At 34.7% G+C, this 25,185-nt stretch overlaps 1 protein-coding gene across 13 annotated transcripts in view; it reads right to left on the bottom strand.

The window, feature by feature from the left end:
• The window catches only part of RANBP17 (RAN binding protein 17), a 310,517-nt gene that overhangs the window by 226,106 nt on the left and 59,226 nt on the right, over positions 1 to 25,185 (bottom strand). For all 13 annotated transcript variants that reach the window (XR_012001183.1, XR_012001182.1, XM_072756619.1 and 10 more), the window contains 2 exons: positions 22,252 to 22,357; positions 12,093 to 12,228 (listed from right to left, as the gene is read on the bottom strand). Coding sequence is in view for 11 of the 13 variants with exons in the window: in XM_072756619.1 (XP_072612720.1) it covers positions 12,093 to 12,228; positions 22,252 to 22,357 (242 nt within the window). In the remaining 2 variants the exon portion in view is untranslated. The remainder of the gene's footprint in view (positions 1 to 12,092; positions 12,229 to 22,251; positions 22,358 to 25,185) is intronic.

A 25,185-nucleotide genomic window follows, 5' to 3' on the forward strand; every position in this document is an offset into this window, starting at 1 on the left:
TGATTAATATAAATTCATCCAAATTTTTGCATATGGCATGTTTTTCCCCCCTTTTTTTTTTTACAGCTGTGGAGTATTCATATTGCATAACTATACACTAATTTATCCATTCAGCTGTTGATGGACATGGGTTTCCATTTCTTAGGTGTTATAAATGAAGCTATGAACATTCTTGTACATGTCACTTGGTGGATACATAAACTTATTTATCTAACTGTGAAACTGATCAATTATGGAGTAGGCTATGTTTACCTTTAGCAGATATCACCAAAGAGTTTCCCAAAATGACTACAACAGTTTACACTCCCACCAGTAATGTATGATAGTTCATGTACTCCACTATCATCATCAAGCCCTGATTTTATCCATCTTTTTCATTTTTAGCCATTATGGCTGGTGTGTAACAGTATTCACTTGAGTTTTAATTAATATTTCTCTGATAATTAGCAATGTTAAGCATCTCCTTGTGATTATTGGCCATTTAAATACGATCTTTTGATAAGTTTGTTTAAATCTTTCCCCCGTTTTAAAGGTGAGCTTTGTCTTTTTTGTAATAGCTGAGACACTCACCTACTATAAAATTCACACATTTAAAGTGTACAATTCAATGGTTTTTAGTATATTCGCAGATTTTTGCAACTATCCTCACAATCAATTTTAGAATATTTTCAACACCGTAAAAAGAAAACTTTACTAGGAAACCAATAATTTCTTTTGTTTCTACAGATTTGCCTATCCTGGAAATTCCATATCAACAAAATTACATGGTATTTGTTCTTTGGTGCCAGGCTTCCTTCACTTGGCTTAATGTTTTCAATAATCACCTATGTTGTACCATGTATTAACATTTCATTCCTTTTTATTACTGAATAAAAATTAGTCAATGTTTCATTTGGGGATATACTACTTTTATCTACTCAGCTGATGGGCATTTGGATTTTTTCTACTTCATGGTATTAGGAATAATGCTTCTATGAACAGTTGTGTAAAATTTTTATGTGAGTGCATTTCTCTTGGGTGCATACATAGGACTAGAATTATTGGATCATATAGTAACTGTCTGTTTAACTTTTTGAAGAACTTACAGGTGCTTTCCAAACTGGTTGTACCATTTTTACATACTTACCTCTACTATATTAAGGTCCAATTTATCCACAGCCTCACCATTATTATTATTATCTGTCTTTGCAATTATATTCATCCTAGGGGTTGTGAAGTGGTATCTCATTGTAATAATGACATGAAGTTTCCTGAATTACAGTGATTTAATTGTTCATGAATTATAGTGATGTTAAACATCTTTTCATGTGCCTGTTGGCCATTTATGTGTCTTCCTTGGAGAAATGTGTATTCAAAGCCTTTGTCCATTTCTAAATTGGAATATTTATCTTTTTATTATAGAGCTGTAAGAGCTCTTTATAAATTTTGATGCAAGTCCCTTTTCATATAAATGATCTGCATATATTTCCTACCATTCTGTGGGTTGTGTTTTCATTTTCTTGATGGTGTCATTTAAAGCACAAAAGTTTTTAATTTTGATGAAGTTCAATTTATCTCTTTTTGTCTTTGGCTGCTTGTGCTTTCATTGTCGTATCTAAGAAATCATTACCCAATCCAAAGTCATGAAGATTTACTTACATGTTTTTTTCTAAGAGTTTCATAGTTTTAACTCTTACATTTAAATCTGGTTCATTTTTATTTAATTTTTGTGTGTGGTGGGAGATAGGGTTCCAACCCCATTCTTTTGCTTGTGGATATCCACTTGTCCCAGCACCATTTGTTGAAAAGATTACTTTTTCATCACTGGCTTGTCTTGGCATCCTTGTCAAAAATAAACTGCAAATGTGAGGGTTTATACCTGGACTCCCAATTCTATTTGGCTGATCTTTATGTATATTCTTATGACAGAACTACACTGTCTTGACTATTGTTGTATTATAGTAAGTTGTGAAATTGGGAAGGGAGTGTTCATCTTTTTCAAGATTGTTTTAGCTATTCTTGATCCTCTAAATTCCCTTATGAATTTTAGGATAAGCTTGCCAAATCATGCAAGCTTAGCTTAGATTTTGATAAAGATTGTGCTGAAGCTATAGATCAATTTGTGGAATACTGCCATCTCAATAGTCTTTAAGATTTATGTATGGGATCCCTGGGTGGCACAGCGGTTTAGCGCCTTTGGCCCAGGGCACGATCCTGGAGACCCGGGATCAAATCCCACGTTGGGCTCCCGGTGCATGGAGCTTCTCCCTCTGCCTATGTCTCTGCCTCTCCCCCTCTCTCTGTGTGACTATCATAAATAAATTTTAAAAAATTAAAAAAATAAGATTTATGGATTTACTTTAGAGTGAAAGTGGGAGCAAGAGGAAGAGCAAAGGCGGAGAAAGAGAAGACTCCCTGCTAACTTAGGGCATAATCTCACAACCCTGCGACCAAGATCTCGACCAAAATCAAGAGTCCGATGCTCAACCAACTGAGCCACCATGTGCCCCAACAGCAAGTCTTCTGATTCATGACAATGGGATATCTTTCCAGTTCTTAGATTTTCTTTTATTTATTCCAACAATGATTTGTAGTTTCCAGTTTATAAATTTTGTACTTCTTTTGTTAAATTTATTCTTAAGTATTTAATTCTTTTTGATGCTATTGTAAATGAAATGTTTTGTTCATTTCATTCACAGGTTTACTGCAAGCGTATAGAAACTCAAATGATTTTTTTTATACTGATCATCTATTCTACAAACTTAACAATTTCTAAAATTAGTTCTAATAGTACTTTAGGTGATTCTTAAGATTTTCTATATTTGGGATGCCTGGGTGGCTCAGTGGTTGAGCGTCTGCCTTTGGCTCCCAGTGTGATCCCGGAGTCCCAGGATCCAGTCCCACATCCATCTTCTTACATGGAACCTGCTTCTCCCTCTATGTCTCTGCCTCTGTGTGTGTGTCTGTCTGTCATGAATAAATAAAATCTTTAAAAACAAAAAAAGATTTTCTATATTCAAGGTCATGCCATCTGTGAACTTCCTTTCTTCCAATCTGGGTGCTTTTATTTAATTTTTATTGTTTAATTTCCCTAACCAGAACCTCTAGTAAAATATTTGATATAAGTAAAGAGAGTATCTTTGTCTTGCTCTTAATCACAAAGGAAAGGGGGATCCCTGGGTGGCGCAGCGGTTTGGTGCCTGCCTTTGGCCCAGGGCGCGATCCTGGAGACCCGGGATCGAATCCCACGTCGGGCTCCCGGTGCATGGAGCCTGCTTCTCCCTCTGCCTGTGTCTCTGCCTCTCTCTCTATCTCTCTGTGACTATCATAAATAAATAAAAAATTAAAAAAAAAAATCACAAAGGAAAGTACTTAGAAGTCATTAGATTCAGTTAGCCTGTATTTTTTTTAGGTTTTCTTTTGCATTTATATTCATAAGATAAATTGGTGAGTATATGTTTTTGTACTTTTATGGTGTTGGTATCAGGGTAAAGTGGCCTCACAGAATGAGTTGGGAAGTGTCCCCTAATCTTCCACATTTTTTAAGCATTTAAAGAACTGGTATTTATTCTTTGAGCATCGGGTAGAAATCACTAGGGTATCCATCTGGGCCTGGGCTCTCTGTAGGTAATCTGATGACTAATTCAGTCTCTTTAGTTGTCATACTTTTATCAGATTTCTTTATTCTCTTGAATAAGTTTCAGTGGTTTATATTTTTTTGGGAAATTTGTCCATTCCATCTAAGTTATCTAACTGGCATTCAAATGTTCATAATATTCCATTACAGTCATTTTTATTTCTGTAATGTCAAGAGTAATGTCCTCTCTTTCATTCCTGTTTTTTTTTTTTTTAAGATTTTATTTATTTATTCATGAGAATACACAGAGAGGAGAGAGAGAGGCAGAGACACAGGCAGAGGGAGAAGCAGGCTTCATGCAGGGAGCCTGACGTGGGACTCGATCCCGGGTCTCCAGGATCATACCCTGGGCTGCAGGCGGCACTAAACCGCTGAGCCACCGGGGCTGCCCCATTCCTGTTTTTAGTACTCTCTTTTTAGTCAATGTAGCTAAAGATATGTCAATTTCACTTTTTTTTTTTTTTTTTAAAGAACCAAGGTTGGAATTCATTGACTTTTGCTATTGCTTTCAAATTTCTATTTCATTAATTTTTACTCTAATCTTTATTATATCCTTCCTTGTGTTGCTTTAGGTTTAGCTTCTTCTCATTTTTCCAGTGTGTTAAGGGGGAAGGTTGAGCTACTTATCTAAGATATCTCTTCATTTTTAAAGTAAGTATTTATAGCTATAAAATAACCTCAAATACTGCTTTAGCTAAATTTTGTAAGTTTTGGTATGTTGTGTCATTTTCTTTCCCTGAAAGTGTTTCCTAATTTCCTTTGTGATTTCTTCTTTGACTCACTGGTTATTTAGAAGTGGGTTGTTTAATTTCCACATACTTAAGAGTTCCCCATATTTCTTTCTGTTGCATTATCTATGCATTCCATAGTGATTAGAGAACATATTTTGTACTATTTCAATTCTTTTAAGCTTATCAAATCTTGTTTTATGAATGAACATATGGTCTATTCTGGGTAACGTTCTGTGCATACTTGATAGGAATGCATATTTGGTGGGGGGCAATGGGGTGGCTCAGTCAGTTAAGCATCTGCCTTCAGCTTAGGTCATGATCCCAGGGTCTTGATCAAGCCCTCACACGGGGCTCTCTGCTCAGCAGGGAACCTACTTCTTCCTCTTCCTCTGCCTGCCACTGCCCCTACTTATCCTGTCAAATAAATCAATCAATAAATAAAATCTCTTTAAAAATGCATATTCTGCTGTTGTTGGGTGTGGTGTTCTATAGATGTCTATGGTCTAGTAGGTTTACAGTGTTGTTAAAGTCTACAACTTCCTTACAGACCTTCTGCCTAGTTGTTCTATCCATTATTAAAATTACATCATTAAAGTCTTCAACTATTATTGTTATTTCTGTCAGCTTCTGTTTCATATATTTTGGGCTTCTGTTGTTAGGTACATATATGTTTATAATTGCTATATTTCCTCAAGGGTTGACACTTTTAACATTATAAAATGTTCCTGTCTATCCTTAGTGGCATTTTTTGTTTTAAAGTCTACTTTGCTTGGTATTAGTATAGCCACTCCAGCTTTTTAATGGTTGCTGTCTATGTGATATATCTTTTGCCACCCTTTTATTTTCAATCTATTTGTATCCTTGAATTTAAAATGTGTGTTCTATAGATAGCATGTACAACAGTAATTTTTTAAAAATCCAGTCTAATACTCTCTGCTATTCATTGGGTTGCATAATCCATTCTGAATTTAATGTTATTGATATTATGAGATCTATGTCTGCCGTTTTTGTCATTTTTTTCCTCTAGCCTCCCTCTATTGCTTTTACATTAAATGAATATTTTTTAGTGTAACATTTTAATAACCTTAATTTTTAAAAGATTTATTTATTTATTAATGAGAGACAAACACACAGAGGCAGGGACATAGGCAGAGGGAGAAGGCTCCCTGGCAGGGAGCCTGATAAGGGACTCAATCCCAGGACCCCACGATCACGACCTGAGCCAAAGGCAGATGCTCAACCACTGAGCCAGCTAGGCACCCCCTACTATATACTTTTTAGTTACTTTCTGGAGAATTTCCCAGGTCTCACCATATACATCTTATCAGAATCTATCTCAAATTTATATTACTTAATTCCAAAGGATAAAGAAATGTTTTTCTTTAATTTTTATTTATTTATGATAGTCACAGAGAGAGAGAGAGAGGCAGAGACATAGGCAGAGGGAGAAGCAGGCTCCATGCACCGGGAGCCCGACATGGGATTCGATCCCGGGTCTCCAGGATCGTGCCCCGGGCCAAAGGCAGGCGCCAAACCACTGCACCACCCAGGGATCCCAAGAAATGTTATTCCTATATAACTCTATTTTTCTCCTTTTTTGTAATATTATTATCATATGATAAAATATACTACATTTTTATATATTAGAAATCAACAATAAATCATAATTATTTTTTAATTTCATTTTATATCTTTTAATAAAGTTGAGAGAAAGAGCAAAAATATATGTCTAAAGTGTTTGTTAAAAAAAATAAAGTGTTTGTTATATCAACATTCTTATTTATCATTTTTGGTTCTTTTTTATTGGTTCTTGTGGATTTGAGTTGCTACCTTGTGCCATTTTCTCTGCCCCCAACTTTCTTCCCAACTATCTTCTTTGTGCTATTATTGGCAAATATATTACACATTATATATGTTATATGCCATCAATATAGTGTGTAAAATATGTAATTAATGGCTTTTTAAATCAGTTAAGAGAAAAAGTACTATATTTTATAACTGCTTACTTACCTTCACTAGTGTTCTTTGTTTTCATGTGGATTTATCTGAAGTCACTTGCTTTCAGCCTCAAGTGTTTCCTTTCCTTGTTTCCTTACCGGGCTCTAAAAGCAATGAATTCTGTTTTTTGTTTGCCAATGTCTTTAAAATTCCAAGGTGGATATGGAATTCTTGGTTACTAGTTCAGCACTTTGACTATATCATCCAACTATCTCCTGACCCCTACTGTTTCTAAAGACTAGTCAGCTGTTAATCTTATTGGTGTCTCTTTGCATGTATTAAGTAGTTCTTCTTTTTCCTTTATTTTTTTTTTTAAGTTTTTATTCAACACTTCCATAAATCACCCAGTGGTCATCACAAGTGTCCTTCTCAATCCCCATCATCATTTCACCCATCCCCCCAACCACCTCCCTTCTGGTAACTGTGATAAATATTTTTTTCTCTTGCTGCTACCAAAATCTTCTCTTTGTCTTTCAATATTTTTACTCTGATGTGTTTTTTTTCTTAAAGTTTTTATTTATTTATTCATGAGAGACACACACACACAGAGAGAGAGAGAGAGAGAGGCAGAGACATAGGTGGAGGGAGAAGTAGGCTCCATGCAGGGAGCCCGATGTGGGACTCGATCCCGGGACCCCAGGATCATGCCCTGGGCCGAAGGCATGCACCAAACTGCTGAGCCACTCAGGTATCCCCTATGATGTGTTTTTAATGTGGAGCTTTTTTGTATGTCTTTGATGTGTAATGTTTCTCATCAAATGTGTAAGTTTTAAGCCATTATTACTTTATCTATTTTTTAAAGATTTGAGAGTTCACATGAGGTGGGGAGGCACAGACAGAGAGGAGAGAAACTCAAGCAGACTCCCTACTGAACATGAAGCCCATCTTGGGGCTTGATCTCAGGACCCTGAGATCACTATCTGAGATGAAATCAGACACTTAAGACACCATCCTCAAGTTTGTTAATATACTGTTTAAATATATACTATTTAGGCCTTCTAATGAACTTTCCATTTTCAATTATTATACTTTTCAACTGCAGAATTTCTATTTTTTCTATTTTTAATAATTTCTCTTATTGAAGTTCTCTATTTGATGACATATTGTTATCTTACTTAACAAAACTTAACAATATTGAGTCTTCCAATTAATAGATCTAAGGATATATGGTATGTATTTATGTAGGCTTCATTTAATTTCTTTCAATGATGTTTTATTAGTGTTCTCAGCTGTCCCAAGAGTATATATATACATTTTCAAGCTCCAAGATACTGCTAAATTACTTTCTAAAAACATTTTACTAGTTTCCACTAACAGTGTATAGGAGTGTTTGTTATTTTACTTCCTCACAAATATATGATTTCATCAGACTTTTAAGCTACCTCCAGCTAATAGGTAAGATATGGTATCTCACTATAGCATTAATTTGCATTTTCCTAAGTCCATGAAAGGATGAACATTTTTTCATGTTGACTGGAAACTGATTTTCTCTTCTGTAAATTATTTATTCATATCTTTGGCCCATTTTTCTACTAGGCTGCTTTTCTCTTATTGATTCATAGAGACTGTTTACATAGCTGGATATTGATTCTCTTTAAGTTACATGTATTGGGTCTTACTCTATGTCTAGCTTGTCTTTTTATTTTATTGTGTATTTTGAGCTCAGACATTTTTATTTTTAATATAGATAGAATTAATCAGCCTTTGGGTTCATAATTTGGGCTTTTTATGCCTTAAAAAATATCCTTCTTATCCTTAAATCATAATCTGCTTTTCACACTAAGAGTCTACTGACTTACATAGATTTGATTTTTGTATGCTGTGAATAATCCAAATTTTTACAGTTATAACCAAAAGTCCAGCATCCTTTATTATAATAGTCTGCCTTTTCCTTATTTACATGCCATTTCAACATGTAAGTGGGGTAAATTTTATAAGTTTTTTTTAAAGATTATCTATCTATCTATCTATCTATCTATTTATTTATTTATTTATTTATTTATTTATTTATAGAGACAGAGACAGAGAGAGAGAGAGAGAGAGAGAGAGGCGCAGAGACACAGGCAGAGGGAAAAGCAGCTCCATGCAGAGAAGCCTGACGTGGGACTCGATCCAGGGTCTCCAGGATCACGCCCTAGGCTGCAGGCAGCACTAAATTGCTGCACCACCTGGCTGCCCTATAAGTTTTTATCTGCTGATCTTCTTTAAAAACTTAGTTGAGAGATGGACCATCCTATGGGTCATTGTATTCCTGGTCTTAATATACAGTAGTTACTTATTAATGTTCATTGGATAGTAAAAATAAATTGGCAAGAGGGAAAGAAGTGTAGCACACACAAAATATGTCATAGAGTAGAATGCAGTGTCAAAAAAAAAAAGGTTGCAAAGGTAGGCAAAATCTGACCATAATAAGGTGTCTATTTTATACATATCGAGAAATCAATAAGAATTTTAAGAAGAGAAATTCTGCAAATTTTAAAGTCTAACAAAAGCAAGTATTAAGACAACATACAGCACTATTCAAACAACTACAAACTATCCAAACACTTGGGGGAGGGGGCAACTTGATAATATCTGATCAAGCTGAAAATATGTAGTCTACAGCCCAGCAATTCCACTCTCAGTATTTACCTTCAAGATACTCATACATATGCATAAGGAAAAAGGTATTAGAATGTTTACTGTAGAATTTTCTGTAATCTTTAAAATTGGAAACAATCTAACATATATTGACAGAAAAATGAGTATGTAGGCACAGTAATATACAGTAATACCATTCAATAATTAAAATAAATTATAAATATATGTATTACCAGGCATAAATCTCAAAAACAATGTTGATCAAAAACAGCAAGCTCCTGCATACTAATTTTCTATAAAGTTGACAGTACTATTTTTTGTTCATAATTACATAGGGATGCAGAATTGAACAAAATCATGCATGAAAATGACACTAAATTTAGGATGACAATTACTTTGGGGGTAAGAAGAACAGAATCAGAGCAAGAACAGGCCATTAACTTTTTTTTTTTTAAGATTTATTCATTTATTTATGATAGACATAGAGAAAGAGAGAGAGAGAGGCAGAGACACAGGAGGAGGGAGAAGCAGGCTCCATGCCTAGAGCCTGACGTGGGACTCGATCCCGGGACTCCAGGATCGTGCCCTGGACCAAAGGCAGGCGCTAAACCGCTGAGCCGCCCAGGGATCCCTAACTTTTCATTTAAAAATATACAGAAGCAAATAGGGCAAGGCATTCAGATCTTACAAAGCTAGACGGTGGGTACATGAGTGTTCATTACATTATTCTCTCTGGTTTTCTACTGAGGGAAAGATTACTTTGGAGGCAGTATGGAAAATGGACCGGAGTGGGGAAAAGGCAAAAAAGGAAACAAAGAGGACAGTCAGAAGACTTTTGAAATCCAGTGTGAAATGACAAGCAGTAATAATGAGGATAAAAACTGAGGACCTGAGAAAAAAGTGAAACTGAAAGATAGTTAGAAAATCAGCAAAATTAGGTGACAGATTAGATATAAGAACAAAGTGGGGGATCCCTGGGCGGCGCAGCAGTTTGGCGCCTGCCTTTGGCCCAGGGCGCGATCCTGGAGACACAGGATCGAATCCCACATCGGGCTCCCGGTGCATGGAGCCTGCTTCTCCTTCTGCCTATGTCTCTGCCCCCCTCTCTCTCTCTGTGTGACTATCATGAATAAATTTAAAAATTAAAAAAAAAAAAAAAAAGAACAGTGTGGAAATTTTGGGTTCACAGTCAGTCATTTTTCCTCAAAACTGGAAAAGAGGTGGAATGGGTTTCAGGATGTGTTTAAGACCTACTGAGATTGAAGGGCCTATTCAGTATCACAGTGAAAGATCCAACAGGAGACAATACAGAAAAGTGATTAGCATCACAGGCCTGTTATCATAGGTGTCCTGGGTTCAATTCAGATTCAACCACTTAAACACATTAATTAACCATTCTAGACCTCAGTTTCCAAATCTGTAAAAAGGGGTGGGCAGGTGTCAATAAAAACAACCATTCGCACAGGGCTTTGTGAGATGAAATTAGATATCTGTCAAGTGTGAAGTCTTTGACACAGACTACTTCTTTAATAAATGTCTACGGCTACCATTTATGATGCTTCTTTCTCATTTATAGCATACACTTCTATTCTATACATTACTTAAGATTCCTCTATGATTCCACCTGGGTTCCTGAAGCACTTATTATGCATACATAACTTCAAGATGCTTAGCAACACATCTTATTTAAACTTGCTTAATAATTTCACTAAAGTCAGCATCATTTTCCAACTCAAGAACATACCCTTTATCACATGAATGTATTATGTATGAGATTTATTCTCCACCTTCAAGTAACTCATCTGGGACTTTTAAAAAATTTTTTAAATATTTTATTTATTTATTCATGAGCGACAGAGAGAGAGAGAGAGAGAGAGAGGCAGAGACACAGGCAGAGGGAGAAGTAGGCAGAGCCTGATGTGGGACTCGATCCCAGCACTCTGGGATCACGCCCTGGGACGAAGGCAGCCGCTCAACCACTGATCCATCCAGGGATCCCCTCATCTGGTATTTTAAAAGAGGCATCCTTGTATAAGTTTCATACCATATAATTTTTGTCTGATTCTAATTTGTCTTACTATCAAACGTTTATTTCTAGTTACTCCTTTTTCTCCCTAATGGCCTCATTCAATGGCAGCTAAATTCTAAGAAAATTTTATTGAAGTTAATCCTAAATGACAATAACATATCACAATATATTTGACAAAGGAAGCATCAAGCTATATCACTTTCTTAAAAAGCAAAGAAAATAAACCTGAAATATACTAAAGGATAATACTAACAAAATCAAACAAAAGTTTTTCCACTATTATATGACTATAACAAACAGAGAATCATAAATGTACTAAAGGTTACACTAGATTTCCCATAGGAAAAAAGCTCAGTTCAATATAAAAAGCTTATTCTAAATATTTCCAATAAGAAATCCTTCAATATTGCTAATAGAATCTATAAATCCACAGGAGATAAGTCTATCCTTAGGACTTCTTAACAGAGAAGGCTTGGAAAGAGTTACTATTTCAGAAGAAGAAGAAAACTTCATAGATCTTACTCCATGTCACAGTATTACTAAATATCCAGTTAGGGTTCACATAAATGACCTCGATAATCCCTCATTATGCCTTAAGATCAATTCATCTAAATTTGCTGATGCTAAACTTTCAATTATCATACTATGAGTGTCCTCTACATTAAGGTGATTTAACTGTGGCCTCTCAAAAACATGTCTAGTGCTCCTGGTCCTCAACAGTTTTGTAAAAATGCTGAACAATGAGAGAAAAATATACTGGAAATCACATAAATAAGTGCATGCCCCTAAAGTCTCAGAACTACTAAAAGAGTAATAAACCTCTTGTCTTAAACCTTGAGATAAATATAATAAGGTAAAATCTATTAAAGTGTTTAAAGTAATCTTAATTATTTGACTAACCACATAAAAAATATTCACTAACTCTGCCAATCATTCTTCGAAGAAAATGGTAAATCTAGGTATAAAACAAGCAAATTAATCTCACATTGTCTTCAATACCAATTAGTCAATCGACTTCTACCTCTTAGGTAGAAATTACATAAATGTATCATTCAGTTTAGAACTGTTAGATGTGAACATCTTTCTTCATTTTTTGGTAACATTTTTTAAAAATCTAGTAAATCTAGTAAAAACCTACCTTTGAGGTTCTTTGAAGTTGATCACCAACATATGTTTTACGAAACTGATCCAAAAACCACAGAATTGCAAGCTCTATTTTCTCATTAGAACATTGAGGCAATCCAGTATCCATTAAAGATATAAGCTGAAAAACTCTTTTCGTGAAGGAGAAAAAAAAGCTTCAGTGACAGTTCTTATAGAAACAACATTAAAACATTTATTGTCAATTTAATGTAATATATAATCACTTTAAAAAGTGGAAAAATACAAAAGCTCATAAAAAATATTTTTAAAACCATCTGAAATCCTACTACTAAGAGATACTACAATTTGGTCTAATTCCTTTTAGTCTTTTTCTTAAAACATACACATACACATATATACATAGAAAACTACAAGGACATACACTTACTATTTCACTAAAAATTTATATATTAATGCATAAGGCAATATACATATATCGTATGCATATATATATGTAAATCCCTAATTTTATATTATATATATATAGATATAAATATTTGTATCTATATAAAATTTACCTTTTAATAAAAGAAAAATGATACTGAACATGTAGCTTTATATTTTACCTTTTCATTAAACCTATAATTTTTATATAATTATCTATTTGGGGGTTACATGATTCAAAACATTTTTAAAAAATCAAGAGGTCCACCAATCAAGTTATTAGCATTTTTTCAATGAATAATAAAAATTTCACCTGGAAAAACTTACAAGATAATCTTTTTTTTTTTTTTTTTTTTAATTTTTATTTATTTATGATAGTCACACAGAGAGAGAGAGAGAGAGGCAGACACAGGCAGAGGGAGAAGCAGGCTCCATGCACCGGGAGCCTGACGTGGGATTCGATCCCGGGTCTCCAGGATCGCGCCCTGGGCCAAAGGCAGGCGCCAAACCGCTGCGCCACCCAGGGATCCCACTTACAAGATAATCTTAATAAGATCAAGTATTTTTAATACAAGTATACAACTATTATTACCAGATAATCATAAGTGAACTGAAGGTTAAGTCATATTTCCTAGAGAAAAAAATTTAATTCAATATAATGAAAAGCTTGGTCTAGAATTTTCAAGAGAAATCCTTGTATTACCTATCTATTTTCATTAAAAATTTCCAGGGGATGGCTGACAAGTGCCTGGTGTTAACAAAATCAGATTATAATCATCTTTTAAAAGCCAAGAGGCAGAGGTCGTTGGGGAATAGCACTTTTTTCTCCTTTTTCTAACTATACACAAAGGCAGCTATGTCTACCCTGACACTTCCTTCCTGCACACTTCCTTCCATGCATGTACATAGGAACATACACACATACTGTTAATAGTTTATATGTTCTTCCAGAGATTTTTTTAAATGTATATGCAGTCAAATGCAACTATATATTCTCCTTCCAACTCCTTTAAACATATGGAATATACTATAGTTACCATTCCAAATCCAGCCTTTTCCATTTAACTACCTTACAGATCTTCCCATGTCAGCCATCAAGAGCTTCCTCATTCTCTCTTGCAGCTGTTTAACATTTTATTATATGAATACACCATAATATTTTCAAATACTCTCTACAAATGGGCATTGTTTATAATTTTTTTGCTGTTGCAAAAATGCTGGAATTATCCATCTTGTACACATCATTTCACACATACATTACAATATACACTACTAAAAGTAAAACCACTAGTTTAAAGAATTTTATTTTTTTATAATCTTGATAGCTATTATTAAATTGCTCTCCATAGTAATTGAAACAATTTATATTTCTATCATTAGTCTATGAGTGTAGTGTCTATATACACTCAGATAATTCAGATGACATGAAACTATAAAATTCATTGAAATCTGAAAAACGACATCCAGTACAGTTTTATTTTGTATTTCACTCATGTATGTGAGGTTAAAATTTTTCCATGTTTTTAAGCCATATATATGTCTTTGTCTGTTACCTGTTTGTCCATATACTTTGCTAATTCTATTAGGCTTTTTATTTTATTTTATTAGGCTTTTTATTGTTGATTTCTACAAATTCTTTACATATTAGAAAACTGAGTCCTTTGCCTGTGATTCAGCTTTAATATTTTTCCATGGTTTTAATTTGTCTCCTGACTTTATTTTTTTTTTATGCCATGCAGAAGTTTTTGTTATACTAAATTTTTATTAACTTTTAAAGTTTTATTGATTTATTTTAGAGACAGAGAGCATGAGTTTGTGTGTGTGGGGGGGTGGGTACGGAGAGAGGGAATTTTCAAGCAAACTTCCCATTAAGTGCAGAGCCAGACTCAGGGCTCAATCCCACCACCCATGAGATCATGACCTGAGCCAAAACCAAGAGTCCAACACTTAACTGACTGAGCCACCCAGGTGCCCCTTTAATCAATTTTTATTTTTTTTTTTATTTTTTATTTTTTTATTTTTTTTTATTTTTTTAATTTTTTTCCTTTAATCAATTTTTAAACAGATTTTGCATAGTAACAAGGTCTTACCTAAATCTGAGGTATTTTTGTTTCTTTTCTTTTTTTTCTTTTGTTTTTTTACATTTACCTTTTTTGATACATTTGAACTTATCTTGAACATGTCTTGTGAGATATGGATCAACATTTTTTCCAAATGGCTACTCATGTGCTTCAACACCACTTCTTTCTTGTATAGTCTATCTTTTGCTCACTATTTCAATTATACCCCTTATCATATACACTCAATTATATCCCTTATCATATACAAATATATCCCTTGTCATATACCCTTATGCATTCAGATTGTTCTTTTTTTCCTAAGAAGATGTGTTTGTTCTGCAATTTTGAGAGGAGTGATAAAGCTTTTAGTCTGTGTATTTTTGAATTAGCAGATTACTGGGAGTAATTTTTAGTTAAAAAAAATAGATATATACATCAAACTGTGTCTAGATCCAGGTGATTTTTCAAGTGACTTAAACAGACATATCTTGTTTTTAATTCTTTCCTAAGTGAGACTTCCCTTTTCCTACTCTAGCTCTTTGTTGATTCTATGTACTCGCCCCTTCATTTTTATTTCCTTTTAAGAGCATACCAAAATCCTAGGAAGAGGGAAAACCAGAAGACAGTTTGTTGGTATGTCTTTACAACTCAAGTTAAACTGGCGATTTGCATCTGCCTAAGAGGAAATGGGATCCCAGCAGGAAAGCAGGAAGGAGTTCCCAGCACAATACATCATCCATTGTCAAAGAAGTTTTGGTAGTTGTAAAAGAAGTTCGGCTGCAACATTCTAATGTCCAAATAACCCCGGCCTAAACAATATGGATATTTATTTCTCTCTGTGGCAAATATCCAAGGCAGTGCTCCAAGACTAGCTAGTGCTCCACAGTGTATCAGAGACTCAAGTGCCTTTCATCTTGTTACACTTGCCTCCATTCACACAATCACTTTTTGTCTACGATGGCTATTTTAGCTCCACCCATTATGTCCATATGTCTTGCACATACCACATCTGCTTACATCCATTTGCCTAGAGCACAATCACTTAGCCACATCTAGCTGCAAGAGTCTAGTAAATCTTTAATCAGGTGGCCACACGCCTGGCAAAAGAATCAGGTATTCTATTACTTCAGAAGAAGGAAGGAATAAACACTGTACAGCTAGTAGTCTCTGCCACAGTGCCATTCAAAGATTTGTGGCCACTTTGAAAAGAACTTAAGACCAAAGCTTGTACCGCATATATAATATTCACTTTCAGTTTTAATTTATTGTCCTGCAGCTATTTTTTTCTTCATGTTAAATTATTTTTGGTAAAGAGCACGGAGGGAATAAAAAGACAAATATATCATTAAATAATGTTAATCCAAGTATAATCACCATTTAAAAATTCATTTCAAATTCAAAGAAATGAATTTTGTATACTCACTTGTTTGTATCTCTCTACCTACCCAAATAAATAAGTATTCATGCAGTCAATAAATTTCTGAGGGCCTACTATATGGTATATGTGCATTAGAAGTTCGGAATATAATAGTGAACAAGCCCTCCAGATATCTGTAGTCTATACAGGGAAAGACATATAACAAATGATTCAGATAAAGAATGACAAGTGCTGTAACAAACAATACAAAGAAATTAACGAAGATTCATAATATTCTAGGATGGAACAGGGCAAAGAGTGTGTTGAGGGAAAGGAGAAAGCATGTGTAACTACCTAGAGAGGGAAGAAAAAGCATGGCTCATTTAGGAGCTGAAAAAGTTAAATATGTCTATAAAGCAATCCCTGGCAGGAGATGAGGCTAATAATAAGACAGGCAGGAGCCAGATCATGAAGAACCTGATAAGCCATGTTGATTTTAATCCCAAAAGCAATGGAAAGCATTGCAAAGTCTGAGCAGAGCCTGCTTCTCCCTCTCCCACTGCCCCTCCCCCTGCTCATGCTTGCTTTCTCTCTCTCTTTCAAATAAACAAAATCTTAAAAAAGAAATAAAAATAAAAAGAAAAGAAAAGAAAGCCAGAGAGGAACCAAGGTGTCCATTTAAAACTGTAGCATGAACCCAAGAGAAAGATACAGAGAGCTAAAATGGCAGGGGACATAGAAACAACTGGACCAACTGGCCTAACTAGAAGGCAGAACTGACAGGATATGAAGATGAAGACTATATGGATGTTGGTGAGAGAAAAAGAAAAGTTAAGGATAACTCCTGGGATGCAGGCTTAGACAAACTGAAGAGATGGTGAGACACATGAAGAGAGTCGCGGCTGGGAGTGGAGGGAAGACAGCTTAATTTTAGTCACTAAATTGAAGACACGTGCAGAGCAGAACATGCAAATGAACATGCAACAGCTTTTTGAAAGTCAGAAGACAAGAATTACTAAAATAGGAGAAAATCACTGAGCAATGCTAAGGGCTCAACTGAGGTAAAACATGGTATCTTAATTGACAAATGTTACCTTTATGCAGAGGTGTGCAATTTCTTTTTTTTTTTTTTAAGATTTATTTATTTATTTATGATAGACAGAGAGAGAGAGAGAGAGAGAGAGAGAGGCAGAGACACAGGAGGAGGGAAAAGCAGGCTCCATGCCGGGAGCCTGATGCGGGACTCGATCCCGGGTCTCCAGGATCGCGCCCTGGGCCAAAGGCAGGCGCTAAACCACTGAGCCACCCAGGGATCCCCTGTGTAATTTCTTTCATAATCACTCAACAAATTAGTGAAAACTCTGAATTCCTTAGGGTTAAGGTTTGGCTAGGCAGATGAGATAAAAATACAGCCGTGCACAAAGCAGATGAAGCTTATTCCGCCCTTACTCTAGAGGAACAAACAAACATCAAGAGGTAATAAGTATTGTGGAAAAAATAAACTAGGATAAGGATGTTAGTTTGGATTGGGATGTCAAAGCAGGAAGAGACAGCTGCATACAGACCTAACTGAAGTGAAGGAGTACTATAGAAACATCTAGGAGAAAGCATTCCTAGCAGAAGTGCAAAGGCCCTAAAGTGAGAACATATTTCCAACACTCGAAAACACCAAGGAGGTCAGTGTGGCCGAACTGAATGAGAAAGGGTAGGAAAGGAAGTCAGAGAAGTAGTACAGGAAGCTCTGAGCCATGACAGGGACTCTGGAATTCTCATGTGTGAAAGGAAGCCTCTGGAAGCTTATGAATAGAGCAGAGTAATATGATCTAATGGGAAAGAAGTTGAAGTCATCCGTAGGATAGCAGAGTTTGGGAGAAAGAATAAAACAAAACTCTGAGCTAGCTGTCAAAGGTGTTGATGAATGATGAGGGATGACAGGGAGACTAACAGACCAGAGAAACAACGAGGGAAGGAGGGTATCATAACTGAAAGAAGCAGTCATTCTACTAGCAAGAGCAAACTGGGAGGATATAAGATGAATAAAACAAAATCTCCGGGTAATCTCTCAAGAGGTTTATATTCTGGTAATGATGAATGAAACTGAAATGACTATAAAATTATCTGTATTTAATTAGAACTGCATGACCTGAGCACAAATAAATTTATTTGCTAAGTTAAGGAAGCATATTTAAATGTTAAAGTAACATGTTTTAATTAAAATTATCACAATATTGGGAGCTTTTATGAATATTAACCTTTTCCTGATAAAATAGCATATAGGTTTTTGGCAGAAGCTTCATGATCTTCCAATTTGGTAGTGTTTTCTCAGGAGTGAGAAAAGTATATACCAACACATTGAAGGCAACAGTATTACAGTGCCAGTTACTTCTTCATATGAAATTGGTATTTTAAAATTCTACATAAAACATCATTCTTATTGAATTTAAAAGCTCAGATTTTAAAACATATTTATATCTTTTTTATGCCTCAGTTTGAATCTGCTTAGCCCTGTTTACATACCCACCCACCTCACCACTATCTCTCACCCTCTCTCACCATTCCTTCACCACTACCTCACCACTACCTCTCACCCACTACCCTCAACCACTTGCCTTGAAGCTCCCGTAAAGATTCCCACAGTTCCTGCAGTTGTACATCCTCACTCAGGGGAGAAGAGAGACCTCTGACAGCTCCAGCCCCTACCTCCCAACTCAGCAGGACAGAAGTTCTGGTTTCCCCAGTGGCACCTCAGAGAGGCCAGGGAACAAAACTACTCCCCAGGAGGAGACTTTAATAAGAAATGGGACACAGAAAAAAGCCAACGGAAAACTGGCTTGCCTACAGTCCGTCCTCCCACCACCATCATGGACTGTTCAAACACAGTGGTTCTATGTGGCCTCTGGGGAAATCTCCTGTAACAGTGAGCAACCAGTGTGTAATGCACCACCTTATACATTTGATTCTCATTATTCATGGCAGTTATGTTCTATAAAGGCATTGTGAAAACTGAATTAGTGAAGACTGAACCACTGCATTCCCGGAGGAGATACGGGTTAGGTTCCTAAGGAACTATGATCATAATATTTTCATCAACTAACCCACACATAATTTTGTTCTTTGTGTGTTTCTTTTTAAAGACATTTTATTTAATATATTGTTGATTCATTAACATTGAACTCATAGCCAGTACCACAACAACCTGTGCCTGAACAAGGCTTACCTAACATACATATTTTCTCTGTAAGGTACTTTACAGCTTTTCTGTTGTGCTTAGGAACACTAGACAGCATTTCAGCACTACATTGGGGACCACTGTAAATAGCAAAACCACCAACAAAAAGCACAAAAATGTGAGATATATGGGACTAAAGAAGACAATGAAAAGGACACTTATTTACAGTATGAGAGTGTGAACCAAAAAGAGCATCTGATCAACTTCAGCTGGAAAGTGGGTATCAGGGAATGCAAAATTTTCACCACTAAGCACATATCCACAAATGACTATAGTAGCACGAGTATTGGTTCCGGGGTTACCAATAAATTTTAGCAAGTACACAAATCTGCAAAAATGGAATCTGTGAATTAGGAGCACTGACTCTTTGTTTTCTCTTACTCTCTCACTCTTCCTTTTCCTTCATTTTATTTTTCCCTTGAAAATGCACCTTTCTTCCCATCCCTCAATAAAGCCTTAGACCATTATAGACTTCATCTAACATTTTGTTTTCTAGGGAATGGCTAAAACATAAATCAAATCTTATTTAAAGTTAAATATGTTGCTTAAAGAAAAAATTAAAATTTTCTACTTGGCAAATATACACCTGCTTTTGTCTATTTCCCTGCATATATACACCTGCTTTTGTTTATTTCCTGTTGTATATTTCTCAGGAAAATAATGCCAGTGGGTATTTCCCTACGTGATGATGAAAAACTTTTAAAATGATGATGAAAACTTTTAAAAATCAAACTATAACTATAGTAAAAAGTATTCTTACTTTGCACTTTACTAAATTATGTCATATCATATTAAAGATGGCACAGAGGCAAATTATTCACTTTGTTTAAAATTAACCAAAGCATTCTAAGAATGCCTCTACCCATATTTTAGAGTTATTTGATATTAGAAATAAATCTTAAGAAAGCTAAAATATTTATGTTCCATTCAGACTCAAGTTTCACTCAAACAAGGGCTAGTTTACAGGTTGAAAGGAGTATGGAAGGAAAAGAAAATTTCTGTTCAAAATGCCAACAAATTTATTAAATACCTAGGACTCTATTTAAGAATAGTAATCGAAAATGCCACAGCTTGGCATAATAATTTTAAGGACTTTGGTAGGGTGATAGTGGTGTCTATTGGATGGTGGCAAAATCGGGGTGACATGCATGTGGTCAAAAAGCAATAGATAGTCAGTTACCCGATATAAACTTTGTTTACGATCATTGACTAGATTTTTCACCTCATGACCAAAGCCTTAATAAAAAGCAATGAATTGCTTCTCTTATATTTCTATTCTACACAGAGGAACACACACTTCTAAGATCAGTGAAAAAGAATGAAAGCTTAGAAAAAGACCTAAGAATTTTGTGTAAACATATAAGCAGCATTTCAAATCAGTAAAGGGTGGGGTTTGCATTAATTGGTTAACAGTATGGAAACTTTGGAAAAAGTATATAAAACATCAAATGTATTAAAAATTAAATATAAAAATCTGAAACCATAAAAATAGGAGAAAATCTAGGTGAATATTTTTATTATCTAGGTGTGGAACAACCTTTCTAAGCATGAACAATGGGGAAAATATGAAAGGAAAAGATTCTGCAGTCTGAATATATAAATATTTAAATCCATTAACAGAGATATTTCTAAAACGCATTAAAAACATGGAGAAAACATTTTCAAAATGAATACTAATTATTAAGATCTTTGATATATACTGAGTTCTTATAGATATATTAGGGGAAAGATCATCACAAAAGTAGCTAAATGGTACAATCTAGATATATTTAAAAACCACAAAGAGAAAATATAATTGGGAAAAATAGGAATGGAAAAGAGTGTTTGATACCATTTGTAACCAAAACAATACAAATCAAAACAAGACATTTTTTATCTATAAACTGGCAAAGATAATGATCCTATAATCTAGTGTTCAACTGCAAAAAAATGGTAAGTCTCAGAGCTTTTGAGTTCAGAGAATAAAGTGGTATAACACTTCCAAAAGGTCATTTGGTAGTAAGTACTGAAACTCTTTAAAATGTTGCAGACCATTCAACCAGCTATTTAGCCTTTAAGAATTATCTCTAATGAAATGATTTTTTGTCTACATTAAAGACATAACTGAAAGAACACTCACCTCAAAGAAGTTTACAACAAAGAACAATTTGAGAACCAACCTAAAATTCCAAAAACTGGGGTATGTATAAATTATGGTATAGCTTAGAATATTTAACATCTAGGTAAAATGTTCACAATATTATGCTTGCTATTTTTTAAAAGAAGTGTTTGAGTGGGGGGGAGAGGGGCATGTGGTAATATAGTGCTTACTATTTGCCAGGCACTGTTCTAAGCATCTTACAAATATTAACTCATTTAATCCTTATAATAGCCTAAAATGAATAAGGTATTATTATCTCCATTTTAGTTTACAAGACAGTAATATAGTATAACTTTTGTTCAAAAAAATATTGAAAAAGACACATGTAATGTACATATATCCTCAAGCATTAACTAAAAAGACTCAGTAAAAGGTATGCAGCAAAATGACAATAAGTTATCTCCAAATTAATATACTTTTCTTTTTATTTGAAATAGTTAAATGTTCAATAAAAACATATATTACTTTATTATAAAGTAAAATGTTATTCAAAAATAGAATATATTAAAAACCAAACTCACGTGTATTATTCACACATAGCAATTTTCCTTAGTGTTAAGGTAAGTAATTCATTGCTTCTTATTAAGACTATGGTCATGAGGTGAAAAATCATAAACAAAGCTTGTATTGGGTAATTATCCATTGCTTTCTAACCAGATGGATGTATGTCACCCCAATTTTGCCACCACCCAATACACAGTAATTCTGCATGCTTTATCGGGTCCTAAGAAATAAAAAGCTACCTAAATCTTCATCACACTATTCAAATACGAGTTTAAAATATTTTGACTGTAATACTTCCTAGAGACTTGACTTCTACAAATCACTTAACCTCCATTCCTTGGTTTTTCTCACCAATAAGAAAGAAAATAATACCTTCCTCAAAAGGTCAAGTATAAAATGTTTTAGCTCATAATACCAGTTCAGTAACTAAATTTATTAAGTATTTAGTAAATTTTTGTAAATTTTATGGCCATTACATACCGGCAGGATAATTCTCCATCCATAGCATCATGTTCATCTGTACTGGTATATGTTAACCTTCCTCCAACAACTGTCCCAACTAAGTATACCAGCCATGCAAGACGTCCTAATATATAACAAGAAAGAAAAATGTTTAGGAGATATTGACAGAAACAATGCTCATTTTGCAGAAAATTCTAAAATTGGCCAAGTGATCTATTCTTCCAAATAAGTGATAAACTATGATGACCTCAGTCCCTGACAGAGAGTGGACAGTGGGTTTTAAGTTTAGCAAGGCAGTATAATAGTAAAAATGACAGACTTTAGAGCCAGGAAATGCTACATTCAAATCCCACCTCAAACAATTTGCTATGTGATCTTGCCTAAGTTACTTACCTCTTAACATCTTTGGGTTTTAATTTGGAAAATGGAGAAAATAAGATCTGTGAAGACTTATGATTAAAATTAAATTTGTAACAAAAACACCAAAAGCAATCTAGATCCAGGGCGGTTAGTAAGTACTGATATGATCCAATAAGCAACATCTTTTCTGAATGGTCAATGTCATAATCATATCAGTCTTATCATTTTTAATATTATTTTTTGTTTGAAGTAATAGATGGTAATAAATTTATTGTCTTTGTATACATATGCATAACTTTTTAAAATCCAAGACTGTCACCATTCAAATCACATAGTCTGATAACAAAATTAGCTTCACAGGCAATACTACCAAAGGATTAAATAACTTTACAACACTGGCACTTGTGGCATCTACAGTTTTCACAAACCTTATTTTGGGGCAGCCAAAATAGAATAGCTCAGAGATGGAGTTATTTATTGAATGATTTTTGTTTAAGGCGTATTATTTTACATCTCTAGATTCATTGATCTATGTATAAGATTCTCCAAAATTTTCAAGACCTTTATGAATAATTAACAACTTACCAATTATCTTGCTAAAAAGAAATTTTGTGCTATTCCTAGGGACTGATTTTTCAAAGATGACCAGGCTATTTCATAATACCAAAATCAATTACATTTCTGTACTGAGAAACCTTCTCAAATGAACTAAAATATTTTTTCACAAGGTATTGATTGGAACAGTCATAAAAAAGGCTGTCTGTGCTTCTTGGAAGACTTAGGAAAGATAAATACCAATAGAAATAGAGCACATTCTTCCTATAGTCCTGTGAATACCAGCAATCATTACAACTTATCAACTCTCTCTGACTTCTGGAGAAACATCAGCCCTTGAGGTGACAAACTTCCTGTAAGTTAGAAATATAACTTGCCACGTAACCACATCCCATATTCCATCATAAAACAAATGAATAAATCAGAACAGACTAATTATGCAGCTTTGAACATTAAAAATGTGACACACAGGGGATCCCTGGGTGGCGCAGCGGTTTGGCGCCTGCCTTTGGCCCAGGGCGCGATCCTGGAGACCCGGGATCGAATCCCACATCAGGCTCCCGGTGCATGGAGCCTGCTTCTCCCTCCGCCTGTGTCTCTGCCTCTCTCTCTCTCTCTCTGTGACTATCATAAATAAATAAAAAATTAAAAAAAAAATTAAAAAAAAAATGTGACACACATTCACTCAAAAAACACTAATTTGCTCAAGTAATGTACAGAACAGATTCATGCTTCAAAACACGTATAATTAACGTATAATTAGTTAAAAAAAAAAAAAGTAACAGGACAAAAAGCCCATGTAGGAAACTGAAGGTATTAAGAAAGTTACCTACGTATTTCAAAATTGTTTTACAATCAGTATAAAAGACTATTAATAACATGCACTATGTCCTGATGACCCTACTTCTTCCTCTGCGGGTCCTCGCAAGTGATTTCACTTCCACACTTCTTGAATCTCAGGCCTCCAACATGGAAGTAGGTGTTCTTTGATATTTCTCATTTCCACTTCGAAAGCATACTCCCTTCTCCATCCTAAAAGCACTCAGCTTTACATCTTATGTCATCAAACTATACTACCAAATACCCTTTCTGGTTGCAATAATCTACTTTCTCTCAGGTTATTTTCCCTTATTTTTTGAATGTGTTAATTCCAGGCTTGCTGCCACTCTTTCCAATAGTATTTCTATCAAAATCAGCAGTAATTTCAATATGTACAAAGACGAATCTTGCAACCCCAGCAATCCTTTGTTCTACTGGGAATCTCCAACACATGAACCTACCTCTTTTTATGTTTTTAACAGGTTGACTAAAACAGAATTCACATACCATACAATTCACCTACTTAAAGTATGTGATTCAATGTTTTTTAAAGAAATTCACAGGGTTGTACAACCACTACCATGACCTAATTTTAGAACTTTGAATCTCTCAAAAGAAATTCCACTCCATACCCCTGATCCCCACTCCCAGCCCTAAGTAACTACTAATCTACTTTATGTCTCTTCAGGTTTTTCCCATTCTGGACATTTCAAATGAACAGAATCTTTTAACATGTGGTCTTTGTAACTCCCTTTTTTCACTTAGTATAATGTGTTCAAGGATCATCCCTATTGCAGTTTATATTGGTACTTCATTTTTCATATCCAAAAAAAACATTATTTGAACTGATGGCTGCCAGAGGGGAGGGGGGCTGGAGGATGGCCAAAATGGGTGAAGGGAAGGGGGAAATACAAACTTCCAATTTTGGAATAAATAAGTCATGGGAATAAAAGGCACAGCATTAGGATTATAGTCAATGATACTGTAATAGCATTATATGGTGACAGAGAGTAACACTTGTGATAGGGATACCATAAGTATAAAGCAGCTGAATTACTATGTTGTATACCTGAAACTAACGTAATATTGTGGGTCAACTAAACTAAAAAACTATCCATTGTTGGACATATCACATTTTATTTACCTATTCATCAACTGATGGGCATTTGGGTTGTTTCTACATTATGGCTTTAAAAATAATGCTGCTACTTATAGATA

Source organism: Vulpes vulpes, chromosome 4 (genome assembly GCF_048418805.1).
Source record: "Vulpes vulpes isolate BD-2025 chromosome 4, VulVul3, whole genome shotgun sequence".
Taxonomy (NCBI): domain Eukaryota; kingdom Metazoa; phylum Chordata; class Mammalia; order Carnivora; family Canidae; genus Vulpes; species Vulpes vulpes.